Source organism: Lepidochelys kempii, chromosome 27 (genome assembly GCF_965140285.1).
Source record: "Lepidochelys kempii isolate rLepKem1 chromosome 27, rLepKem1.hap1, whole genome shotgun sequence".
Taxonomy (NCBI): Eukaryota; Metazoa; Chordata; order Testudines; family Cheloniidae; genus Lepidochelys; species Lepidochelys kempii.
Window position 1 is genome coordinate 14,644,383 of NC_136406.1, and position 12,444 is coordinate 14,656,826.

Consider the following 12,444-nt stretch of genomic DNA (forward strand, 5'->3'; position numbering starts at 1 on the left):
GCCCAAGGTCACACAGCTAATTGGTGGCAGAACCGGGAATAGAACCCGGGCATCCGGTCAGGCTCTAGCCACACTAGACCACGCTGCCTTCCCCCAGCTTTGGAGGGTGGGGATCCAGCTTGGATGACTGTGACAATCCGGGTCCAGACACCCCAAGGGGCGAAAAGGGGGTCTGAACCCCAAAGAATATGCAATTGACTCACCTGGTTCTATACAATGTGATGGTGGATGAATACATCATGGAAGGTCTTTCATGAAAGCTTGTGATGTTCTGGACTTGCGGAGCACCAGGAGAGCTGCATGCAGGGTATGACTGTAGGTACATGTCATCGCATGTGTATACGTGTAGAACCTTGTAACTGTGGTGCGTCTACAGCGTCACCTCGCAACAGGTGGTGAAGGGGTCAGGCAGAGATGGGAGGGGCACCAAGCCAGTTGCTTACAGGAAACCAACTTCAAGTACCCCTTCATTGTCCAACCAGGAAAAGACAATGGTGGACCATTAGAGTTAATGGAAAGACATGGAGACAACTGGGAATTCCCCCCACTCTGAATACCCAAGAGTCACCATGCCAGGAATGAAAAGAAAAAAAAAAGCCTTTTAAAACCAGGTTTGTGTCTGAGGTTTTTTCCCAGAAATTGAAGGGCTGCCTTTAAGTGCAAAGCTGTCCCTGAACCGCTGGGTCTTTCTATGATGGCTGGGGCATGCTGGGAAACCATTTGGAGGCAACAGGTACTTTATAGTAGAAAAGGGGATTTGTCTAATATAGAAGGGTAAAGTCTGAAGTTGCCTCTTTTTGTTCTGTGTGACTGGTCTGCGTTTGCTTTTCCTGTTTCACTTTTGAATCTGTGACTTTTTTTCCCCTATTAAATATGCTTTTTGTTAATTTTTGCCCCCAGCAGGTCTCTGGTGCGTGAACTGGGTGGAGTGGGTCCGCCAAAGTGAACTGATACCTGGGGGCTCTTTGCACACCTTCGGGGGTGACAAACCAGAAGGGAAAAGTCCGAGTGCCTGGTAGATAGGAACTCGGGGTAGATGGAATGGGGAAGACTTGGGACTGGAAGGGCCCTGCAAAGAGTGACTAAGTTGCTGGAAGCCAGGGTGAGACCTTTGGCCTGTGTGCTGGCTAATGGTGTCAGGTCTCTGAGACACAGCACTGTCGCATTAAGGCAGACAGTGACAGAACCCCTCACTGGGCCCAGAATGTCCCAGTGACATCAGAACTGCCCCGGCCTCTTCGTCCCAAACTCCAAACCAAGTCCTGAATCGATACAACGTTGGTTGGTTGGTTTTTCTTCCCACCCATCGCACCGCACGTCCCATTCCTGCTTCCAGTTGGCAGTGAAACATCCAGGCCATGAGGTGGGAGCCTGCTCTCCTTTGATTTTTGTCCCAGCTGGAAGCAGAAAATCCTAGAGTCCCCAGAGGGCGCGACTTCTCCCAAGGTTTCCCATCTGCAGAAGGATCCCAATGTTCCAGCATTTCCCCGACGTTCATGATGTCATGAGACACCCGAGTTAGGGATCCCAAGTTAGGGGCAGATGGGAGGCTGGAGATCATGGCCATGCAGACAGTCCCACCACCATTCAGAGTCTCCCCCTGGACATGACCCTCCCAGTGCATGGAGCAGGCTGTGTTCTCATCTCTCCCCTCCCTGCCAGACTAGACCCCAGAGATGGGCTTGGACCAAAACCCGTATCTAAGCAGTCCCACACATCCAGATGTGACTCCTACCCATCCCCCTCTCCTGACATGGGGATGCCAGGCCAGATTGGAAATGACCTCTCTAGACCAGAAACTCCTTGTATATCCTGCTTCCAGCTAGGACAAGGGAGATGGTCTTACCTGGGCTTCAGTGCAGCAGCCTCTCCAGGAGGGTTAGCCTGGAGGCTCCCCTCTCCCATGTCGGCCTGTTTGTGAAGACACCATCCAGCTAACCTTCCTGAGAGGAGCAATTCACTGAGCATCTCGGACAGCTGCAGCTGTTTCCTGGATATTGTTTTTCCAGCTTGTCCCCCCTTCCCTCCTCCCACAACCCACCAGCAACCGTAATCCCCCCCAGGGACCCTGGCAGCGAACAGAAGCTGGGCAGGAAGAGTGGGAGGGAGAGGGGAGTGGGGGGATGGGAGAAAGATGATGGGTGAGCAGAGGGAGCCATAGATTGGGAGATGGGGCTGGGGGGGGGAGCAGAAGGGAAAGAGCTGCTGGAGGGAAGGTGAACACACAGACAGCAGGCAGCTGCATGGGAGTATAACACAATTACAGATCTCCCTTTACATGGCCAGAGCCTCTCCACCCGCCAGGCGCACTTAATCACCACCTCCACATTTTAGTAGTAAACACTGCAAGCAGATGGTGGAATGCCAGTGGAGCCCCTGGGTGGACTGCTGCTGTGAGGCAGCAAGGGATGGCCTCAGGCCCATCCTAAATGCCAGCAATATAAGGTGTTACCTCAAGGAGATGTCTTTCCCCCCATAGCGCTCTTTACAAATAGATGCAGCCACCTCTGGGGCGGAGCAGAGTACCTTTTGTGAGCAATGATCCACTGGAAAACAAAACCCAGTGCAAGATGCTAAGGAAGACATTTGAAAACACATAGACAGGAACCTCTGGCAAATTTCATTGTTTCCTAGGAGAGATAAGGGCATAAACAATATCACACCAACCCCCGCAGCATTCTATAAATGCTGCAACCCCACTTCTAGGCTTCATTCTGGTGCTTTTGCACCATGTGAGAAAACAGCCAGATTTCCCCACCTGGGAATTCCTCCAGTTTAGGGGAATTCCCCTGGAGAGCATAGGGCAAAACATGATTCTTCCACAGGAGCTGGGAAGCAACTATCTCCCCTCCCCTGTACAGACCCAGGGGTCTGACCAAATGTGTTATGGGGATGTATTTTTATTTGCCTTTCTCTTTGGCATCAGCCTGTGTGGCCAATGCTAGAGGCAGGATCCTGGAACTGGTGAGCCAGTGGGTCTGAGCCAAGTTTCCAACACACGTTCCTTTAGCAGGTATTTCCAGGTTTGGAGTTTGTTTTATGAAAACAACAACTCGGTTTTTAAACTCCCTAAATCTGTGTTTATCTGTGTTTTTCTCGCTTAATGAACCAAGAATCTGTTCCTGTCAGGTCTCCTTCTCCTACCATATGTTGATCATTTTACACCAGCCAGATTCCAAATGAGCCATGAGATGGAATCTAGTCTGAGTATTTAACAAGCAGCCTTAGCCTTTGGTCTGATTTTCTAGCCAATTGCAATTTTCAGACATGACTTTCAAAGGAGGAAATATGCCTAAACGCTGCAAAAAGTGGGGATTTGGGTGCTTTTCAACTTTTAGTTTATAAAAAGTGTGCTGTGCTGGAAATGGCCCAACCTGATGATCACTTTAGATAAGCTATTACCAGCAGGACAGTGGGGTGGGAGGAGGTATTGTTTCATATTCTCTGTGTATATATAAAGTCTGCTGCAGTTTCCACAGTATGCATCCGATGAAGTGAGCTGTAGCTCACGAAAGCTCATGCTCAAATAAACTGGTTAGTCTCTAAGGTGCCACAAGTACTCCTTTTCTTTTTGCGAATACAGACTAACACGGCTGTTACTCTAAAAAAAAAGTGACATTTTTGCTTGAGTGGAATTTATATCAGTTTAAAAGTGGAGCTTCAGTTATATTTTGCAAACGAGGCAATTGGAGAATCACTTTTTAAAGAAACAGGACCATTTATACATTTATATTTTTGTTAGTCTCTCCTCTTGTTCCAAGAACTCTTAAGCTTTGAGATCCTGGAGAAGTTCTGAACACCCCAAATTCATACAAATTTCAGCCCCTTTCTGGATCAGACTTTCTTGGACATGGGGTAAATCAGTGACTCTCTCTGGGCCTGAATCTGACTCTGGTTTTACATTACCCCTTTTTTCATGGAGATGCTCCTGGTTGACATGGCATGAGGGGGGAGTTAGGCCCCCTCGTGCCTCAGTTTCCCTAGCTGGACAACGGTGACACTGATACTTACCAACCTCACATGGGGCCTGTGAGGATTAATTAATGTTTGCAAAGCGCCAGAAGGCAGGGATAAGAGGTGATTGGGAGTCAGGACTCCTGGGTACCATTCCAAGGTCTAACATTGGTTCACTGTATGAGTTTGGGTTAGTGGTGACCATCTACAGGTCAAGGATAAGCACATACAGGCCCAATGGCTACCTGCAAAGCTGTGATTATGGCCTGCCCCATAGCTTTGGTTCCTGTTTCATGGCCGGCCTTTAACCTGGCATAGCCTATCCCATAGCTACCCCCACACCTGATCTGGCCCAGGCCCCCAGCCTAGCACACCTTATCCCATAACTTCTCTACTGTCCCTCATTAACTTAGCTCCTACCCCACGGCTAACTTCCAATCTGACATAGCTATCCTCCAGCCTAGAACAGAATCAGAAATGTAGGGCTCGAAGGGACCACAAGTCCAACCCCCTGCATGAAGGCAGGGCAAAGTGAACCTACAGCATCCTTTACAGGTGTTTGTCCAACCTGTTCTTAAAAACCTCCAATGATGGGAATTTCACAAGATCCACTGGAAGCTATTCCAGAGCTTAACTACCCTTATAGTTAGAAAGTTTTTCCTAATATCTAACCTAAATCTCCCTTGCTGCAGCTTAGCCCCTTTACTTATTGTCCTACCTTCAAAAAAAGAAAAGGAGGACTCGTGGCACCTTAGAGACTAACAAATTTATTTGAGCATAAGCTTTCCTGAGCTACATCACATGCACCCGATGAAGTGAGCTGTAGCTCATGAAAGCTTATGCTCAAATAAATCGGTTAGTCTCTAAGGTGCCACAAGTCTTCCTTTTCTTCTTGCAAATGCAGACTAACATGGCTGCTACTCTGAAACCTGTCCTACCTTCAGTGGCTATGGAGCACAATTGATCAGCAGCCTCTTTATAACAGCCCTTAGCCTACCTGCAGATTGTTTTCAGTCTTCTTTTCTCAAGACTAATATACCCAATTTTTTTAACCTTCCTCCGTGGAAGCGCCTCGGCGTTTCAAAACCTTTGATCATTTTTGTTGCTCTTCTCGGGACTCAGCCCAATTTGCCCTCATCTTTCCTAAAGCATGGTGCCCAGAACTGGACACAGTGCTTCAGCGGAGGCCTCCCCAGTGCCGATCAGAGCGGGACAATGACCGCCCGCCTCTTACACAGGGACATGCGTGTTAATACACCCCAGAATGATTCTAGCCTTTTCCTCAGCTCATCAGGTTGTTGATCCATATTCAATTTGTGATCCATTGTCACCCCCTAAGCCTGCTGATGACAGAACATCAGCAAGTGGTAGCTGATGACTGAACAAGGAGTAATGGTCTCAAGTTGCAGTGGGGGAGGTTTCGGTTGGATATTAGGAAAAACTTTTTAACAAGGAGGGTGGTGAAGCACTGGAATGGGTTACCTAGGGAGGTGGTGGAATCTCCTTCCTTAGATATTTTTAAGGTCAGGCTTGACAAAGCCCTGGCTGGGATGATTTAGTTGGGGATTGGTCCTGCTTTTGAGCAGGGGGTTGGACTAGATGACCTCCTGAGCTCCCTTCCAGCCCTGATATTCTATGCCCCAGGACTCCCCCCCTGACCCCATGAACTCAGCTCCTACCCCCTGACTGCCCCCCAGCCCTGATCTGCCCCAAGGCCCCTAGCACCTACCACCCCACGCCTGCCCTTACGCTCCTCCGTGCGCCCAGCCCTCCCCAGACCGCAGATCACCCAACACCCCCCTTCCACGTGGTGCCCTGAGCAGCTTCCCTCCACTGCGCAGGCGAACGCTCCGCCGGACTAGTCCGGGCAGCACGCCTCCGCGATCATTGCGCAGGCGCCGCTGCGCCCCGGGCCGTACCATTCCCAGACGCGGGGGGTGGGGAGATATGTTTCAGACTCCCGGTTCCGTCCGCACTTTCTCCTTCGGAACCGAGCTCTGGCCCCTTCTTCCCCGTTCAGGGGTGGAGCGAGCCGGGATCGGAGGGGAGGGGAGGCGCTGTGAGCGGAGGGGGTGATATGGTACGTCCCACCCAGCTACCCCCGCGCTGATAGTGGGAGCGGCCGGCGCTACTGTCCCCCTTTCCTTTCAGCGCTAGGGCCGCTGCCGCCATGAGGTGAGCGGGGCGCGGGGCGCGGGGCGGCGGGGACTGGGCGCTGCGGCCTGTGGCGCGTCGGGCCGAGCCGGGCCGGGCCTGGCCTGGCCTGGCCTCGCCTCGCCTCGCCTCAGGAGAGCGGCCGGTGCCGGGCCTGCGGGTGGGCCTGGGCCTAGCTGTGAGGAGCCGCTTCCCTGCCCCCATCCGGGGCCTCGCTCGTCCCCTCAGCCCGGACCCGGGCGGTGGACAGCGGGGCGATAAGGGGCGCCCCCGGCGTGGAGCGGGGGGGCTGCGCGCCATGGGGGGGGCTGGAATGGAGCGGGGGGGGGCTGCGCGGGCGCGCGCTGGGGGGGGCTGGAATGGAGCGGGGGGGGCTGCGCGGGCGCGCGCTGGGGGGGGCTGGAATGGAGCGGGGGGGGCTGCGCGGGCGCGCGCTGGGGGGCTGGAATGGAGCGGGGGGGGCTGCGCGGGCGCGCGCTGGGGGGGCTGGAATGGAGCGGGGGGGCTGCGCGGGCGCGCGCTGGGGGGGCTGGAATGGAGCGGGCGGGGCTGCGCGGGCGCGCGCTGGGGGGGCTGGAATGGAGCGGGCGGGGCTGCGCGGGCGCGCGCTGGGGGGGCTGGAATGGAGCGGGCGGGGCTGCGCGGGCGCGCCATGGGGGGGGCTGGAATGGAGCGGGGGGGGCTGCGCGGGCGCGCGCTGGGGGGGCTGGAATGGAGCGGGGGGGCTGCGCGGGCGCGCGCTGGGGGGGCTGGAATGGAGCGGGGGGGGCTGCGCGGGCGCTGGGGGTGGTGCCCCAGTAAAGGCCCCGCTCTGCTGGATCTCCCCACTGTTCCCACCCCAGGGGGATCCCGCTGGGCACTTGAGAGCTGGGCCTCACTCCCAAAGTGATGGTGACCTTTGGGTGGCCAGCATGAGGCACCGCAAGTGGCCGGGGCCCAGAATCACTAGTTGCTGTTAGAAACTTCATCCCATCTTCTGTTTAATGGGTCACCCGCCACCTTCGGCTCTGAGCTTTTGCCACAAGTGAAAACCTCCTTAATAAGAGTTTGATCTGGTCAACATCACTGGCCGCAATTTCTCCACTCGCACTGTTTTGCCACATGCCGGATTTCCACGTGATTGCTGCCTTTCACTTCAGAGGTGACGACATTTCAGCAGTACCATATGTAATTAACTTGCATTAGGCTTTGTAATCTCTCCAATGAAAGACCCTTTATACATTTAAATAAAGCTAGACTGCAATTTGAGCATTCCTGGAACAGTGAAAAATTTTGTGATCTTTCATTGCACTAAACTGGGGGCTGCCTGTTCTAAGCCATGTGTGTTGGTTTGTTCAGTATGCTCAGGCTCCAGAAGAGGCTGGCCTCCAGCGTCTTGCGCTGTGGCAAGAAGAAAGTTTGGTTGGATCCTAATGAGACCAATGAGATTGCCAATGCTAATTCTCGTAAGTAACCATTTCTCTTCCACATGGGCATTGGGCAATTAAGTGACTTGCTAGTGCTATCTTCTGGTATGATGGGCCTTGCTAATTATTGAATATTGCAGAAGAGGCAGTGATCTCAATTTGTCTTTGTTACAGGCTCGGTAGTAGAAAGGTTAATTTAATAGTAGTTAACCGAATTGCCTTCTTCATGGGCCTTTTTATATTCAAAGGTTTTGCTGACTTACAGGTGTGTAGCAATTGCCTTCCCTTGTTAACTGGAAGCAGTAAATGACCAAATTCTAGAATTCGGCTAAACCCACACTGAAAGAATTCACACAAGAATGTGATGACAAGTGTGGATGTTCTTTGGGGGGACGGGAGTTACTACTATCTAGTCAAAGACCAACCACAGGGATATCTAGTGGTGAACAGGTGAGATGCACGATTGAAAAGAGAGAAGAGCAGAAATACATGAGATACAGTTCACTATGAGCACTGAAAAATAGACAGTTTGTTCCTTCTCACGGACTAGGCTTCCTTTTGTGTTAACTGAGCTGGCAGATCCAGCAGATAGAATGGAGGCAGAAGCTGGACCCAAAGGACATCTTTATAAAATATGTTTATTCCATTCAGGTCCGCACTGCAGTGACTGGGAGAAAGTTTCTCATGTAGGCCTGTGGTGGACTACAACAGGATTGCCTGAGGAAAACAAACTTAATTAAGGGGCCTCTGTAAAGAAGGTCAAAATCTTCTTAAATTCCTTTAGACTTAAATGTTGTAATCCATCCCAAAAACTCCTTTTGAAAAGTAAAATTTGTTCGTGTTAGTCTCTTGCCTTGCTCATGCTGTCCATTTTCTGTTCCATTTGATGTCTTCAACATGGAACATCTCTTCTGGTTTCCAGGTCAGCAGATCAGGAAACTGATCAAGGATGGTCTGATAATCCGCAAGCCTGTGACTGTTCACTCCCGTGCCCGATGCAGGAAAAACACCTTGGCCCGCCGAAAGGGCAGGCATATGGGCATCGGTAAGTGATGGCTGGCTTCGCTCTAGATAACTGGGGTTAAACGTCTGTCAAACTCTAGAGACCTTTGCTGAGGGTGGATTTATAGACTGCCTTATGTACCAAAGAGGGGCCTTGTAAAGCAGCTGGGCTGTTAATCATACTCCTTGGATTTTGAGGCAAGCAGAGGTGTTAAGCACACTGGCAAGGATGCTCACTGGTAATTAGCTGTGTTCCAGCTCTGTAACATCTTTCTGTCTGCCTCCAGGTAAGAGAAAGGGTACAGCCAATGCTCGTATGCCCGAGAAGGTGACCTGGATGAGGAGAATGAGAATTCTGAGACGTCTGCTTCGCAGATACAGGGAGTCCAAGAAGATCGATCGCCATATGTAAGTCTGAGAGCCAAATGAATCCTGCCTTGCTGCTGCTTTGCTGGTGGGTGTGGGTGGGTGGGTGGGGAACAGGGTCCCCATCCGCCTGGATACACCAGCCTCTGCTCTTCAAGGCTTTTGCAGCAGGCTCCATAACCTTAGACCTGAACCAACAGATGCCAGAGGGGAAAGCTAAGAGAGATTAAACACACCTTTTACGTAAATGATAAATCCCTTGCAGTGGATAAGGGCACTGGAAAGCTGCTGCAGAATGGTCTTGATGTTAGCGAGTGCTTCTCAGGACTAGCTCCTCTGCTGAAACTGGAGGGCAGGACAAGGGAGTCGTGTGTGGTGGTAGATTAAGATGCTGAAGAAGGGTTAAATTAATTTTAAAACTCTGGGACACAGAGGTCACTGTGTGGTCCACTGCAGACAAGACACAACTGCTGTTTATCTTGAGTCACTCAAGATGTCTTGGAAGCTGCACAGTTCGTATTTCCTCTTTTGCACCATCAAACAAATGAGTGTTGCTTCCTGCAACACAGTGAGCTCTCTCACCTCACCTGGTCCCTTCTCTTTTGTTAGGTATCACAGCCTGTATCTGAAGGTCAAGGGTAACGTGTTCAAGAACAAGCGGATTCTGATGGAGCACATTCACAAACTCAAAGCAGACAAGGCTCGCAAGAAGCTCCTGGCGTAAGTGTTTGATTATTAAAGCGATTTAGAGCTCAGTACAGGTCTGAGACTTAAGTTTTGCACAAGTGAGCTTTTAAAAGTGCTCAGTACTAGTTCAAGTGATTCCATGAGCTTTCAGCACCTGGGTTACAAAGACATTGATTCTCTTATTGTGGCATCCTGTAAAGTGAAACTGACTGGAAACAAATGAAATTCACTAACATCTCTTCACTATCCAAGCCTGGTCATAGTTATGTTGCTATAGCTCTGTCAATTAGGGGATTATTTACTCCTATAGCTATACTGGTTTAAGGTTTGGTATGGGTGCAAACTATCTTAACTTATAACAGTATAAGCCCTCTTATATCAGTATAACTGCATTCACATTAGGAGTGTTCTACTATACCAGTATGGTTAGAGCAGCAAAACTTTCTAACGTAGACAAGGCCTAAGGCTCAGTGGAATACAAAATAATACTTCATAAATGTTGACAGATCTGGATATTAATGGCTTGGTTTTAATGGTGTAAATAAATCCAAGTGTGACCTGAATGCCCCCTTTATACAAGCTTTGCCCTTCTGTGTGACTTAAACACCCAGGAAATAACACACATCTTCAGGGGATGGGCAAGTTCCCTTGCAGAATGTTGTCCAAAGACCCTGCCATTGAAGGATCCATTCTCAAGAAGAGGCGAAGTTAAGACAATTGAAGGACAAATGGGTTCTGGCAGATCATGCATTACTTTTCCTTTCTAACTTCAATCACTGGTCTGACCAGTTTTGTCAAGATCTCAAGGGCACTGTCTAACAAACAAGTTTGCTGTGTGGTGTCCTTGGAGAAGGAGTAAAGACAACAGCAAGCCCATGTGCTGTCGTTTGGTCCAAGGACCTGTTTCAGTCCAAATCCTGGCCAAGGGTAGATCCCATTCATGCCTGCCTATATTACTTAGTAGGCCAGTGGGGTGTTACTGAACAAGATACTAAATTGCACTTATGTCTCTGTTACATTGCAAAGCGCTAGTGAGGAAGTGAATGGGCTTAGTAACCTGATAAACAGCAGCTGTAAAGCAGTTGATGGTGCATGAGGTGTTTGTGAAATGTGTGTTCACACCTCATCTCTCTACCACAGCTTCCTACGGCTGGAGAAAAATAGAGGTGGGGGTAAAAGCTGGGTGGGTTTATCTGGGTTGCTTGAGGCTGAGGCCATGTTCATGAAAACTGTTTTCATCTTCAGTGACCAGGCGGAAGCTCGCAGGTCCAAGACCAAGGAAGCTCGCAAGCGCCGTGAAGAACGTCTGCAAGCCAAGAAGGAAGAGATCATCAAGACTCTCTCCAAGGAGGAGGAAACCAAGAAGTAACCTTCTGTGGCTGTTCTGTGTACATAGTGCTCTCCATCAAAGGGAATTAATAAACGTTCCACAGCCAAACCTAGTCTTTGGCCTACATCGGGTTTAGTTGAGGGTCTCAGGGCGCTGAGGTCGTTTTGCCATCTGGATACAAGTGCCTCCTGCGATACAGTAAAACTTCTGACACAGACTTTCTATTTGACAGGTCTGGGGACAGGTTACTCGTAACTTGCACTGAACGTTGGGACGCTGTGGGGTGCATCTTGTCCGTACAGCGACTCGTTCTGGATTAGGAGCAGGGCAAAGGGACTCACAGCCAGAGGAAGATCATTGAGCTGGGGGTGAAAGCAAAGGAGAAGTCTTTGTAGATCACCCTGGGGGCAAGATGCAGTAGAAACCACCCGTGTGAGCAATCCCTCCATGGAAGTGTTGCATCCCTGCAGTGTAGTATCTCAGACCAGGTAGAAAAGTTAGAGCCAAGTGGCACCTTCATAAGCAAAGGTCAGTCTGGGATTTTGTGTGTGGAAATCCTGTTTGGGGGGCAGGGGGCAGCAGCTATTCATTATCCATGGCATGATCCAAGGGGATAAACGTTTCATTGAACATAGGCAGCTTGTCCAAAGCCTGGGAATGGGTACCTGTAACAGCCCCAAACTTTGGTAAAGGACACACAGAAAAGGAAAGTGTTAAGAATCTGTACCCACAGTGTTACAGGCCTGATTGTCTTGAGGAACGGGGGGCAACGGGCTTGCTTCAGACATGTACTTGGCCTGTGAGCATTTGGTGTTCAGTAAGCAGCAGGACACATCTAGGTGAAACCACCCCGCTCCAGACGTGACCACACATGCAGAGATGCCTCCCTACATTTTCAGTAATCCTCCTGCTTGTTTACATGTAATTCCAAAATTACTAATTCAGGCTTCAAGCAAAGCTAATTTTGTGTGTGTGTGCGCACACAAAAGTGTCACACCACTGCTTGGATCCGCTGAACACCCCATATAGCACTGGCCATGGGGGGCTGTTCTTTTTCCACCACCCCTGTGACACATGCTCAGACTGTGCAGTGAGGGTCTGATAGGAGGCCAGCTGCAGCAATTGCCTATAGGGGTTGGGGTGCTGCTGAATTCCCTGCCCAAGATTCAGTTCCCTTGTAGACCCTGCTGGGCTGTGTTAACATGCTCTGGGTACCTAGAGTGCACCGGCATGGTCCGTGCAGGGCAGCTAGTGGACAACCTAGTGGGGGAGGTTTAGATTGGATATTAGGAAAAACTTTTTCACTAAGAGGGTGGTGAAACACTAAAATGCGTTACCTAGGGAGGTGGTAGAATCTCCTTCCTTAGAGGTTTTTAAGGTCAGGCTTGACAAAGCCTTGGCTGGGATGATTTAACTGGGAATTGGTCCTGCTTCGAGCAGGGGGTTGGACTAGATGACCTTCTGGGGTCCCTTCCAACCCTGATATTCTATGATTCTAACCTGCAGCCTGAGGCTTGGTCAGGGAATCCAGTGCCCCACTAATTA

At 50.6% G+C, this 12,444-nt stretch overlaps 1 protein-coding gene across 2 annotated transcripts; it reads left to right on the forward strand.

Annotated features, from left to right (window-relative positions):
• Nucleotides 1–6,024: 6,024 nt before the first annotated feature.
• RPL19 (ribosomal protein L19) lies at nucleotides 6,025–11,007 on the forward strand. Of its 2 annotated transcripts, none has more exons than XM_073325538.1 (6): nucleotides 6,025–6,129; nucleotides 7,447–7,553; nucleotides 8,437–8,559; nucleotides 8,804–8,924; nucleotides 9,492–9,602; nucleotides 10,815–11,007. In XM_073325538.1, the coding sequence occupies exons 1-6, from the start codon at nucleotides 6,125–6,127 to the stop codon at nucleotides 10,936–10,938; spliced, it is 591 nt and encodes a 196-aa protein (XP_073181639.1). In that variant the 5' UTR covers nucleotides 6,025–6,124; the 3' UTR covers nucleotides 10,939–11,007. The 2 variants fall into 2 exon arrangements, with proteins under 2 accessions (XP_073181639.1, XP_073181640.1); XM_073325539.2 differs by lacking the exon at nucleotides 6,025–6,129 and adding an exon at nucleotides 6,956–7,249.
• Nucleotides 11,008–12,444: the final 1,437 nt, after the last annotated feature.

Bases quoted from the DNA above. Each gene is read 5' to 3' on its own strand.
- RPL19 (XM_073325538.1), top strand. The intron at 7,554-8,436 runs GTAAGTAACCAT...TCTGGTTTCCAG, and splicing joins GATTGCCAATGCTAATTCTC to GTCAGCAGATCAGGAAACTG. The intron at 8,560-8,803 runs GTAAGTGATGGC...GTCTGCCTCCAG, and splicing joins GGGCAGGCATATGGGCATCG to GTAAGAGAAAGGGTACAGCC.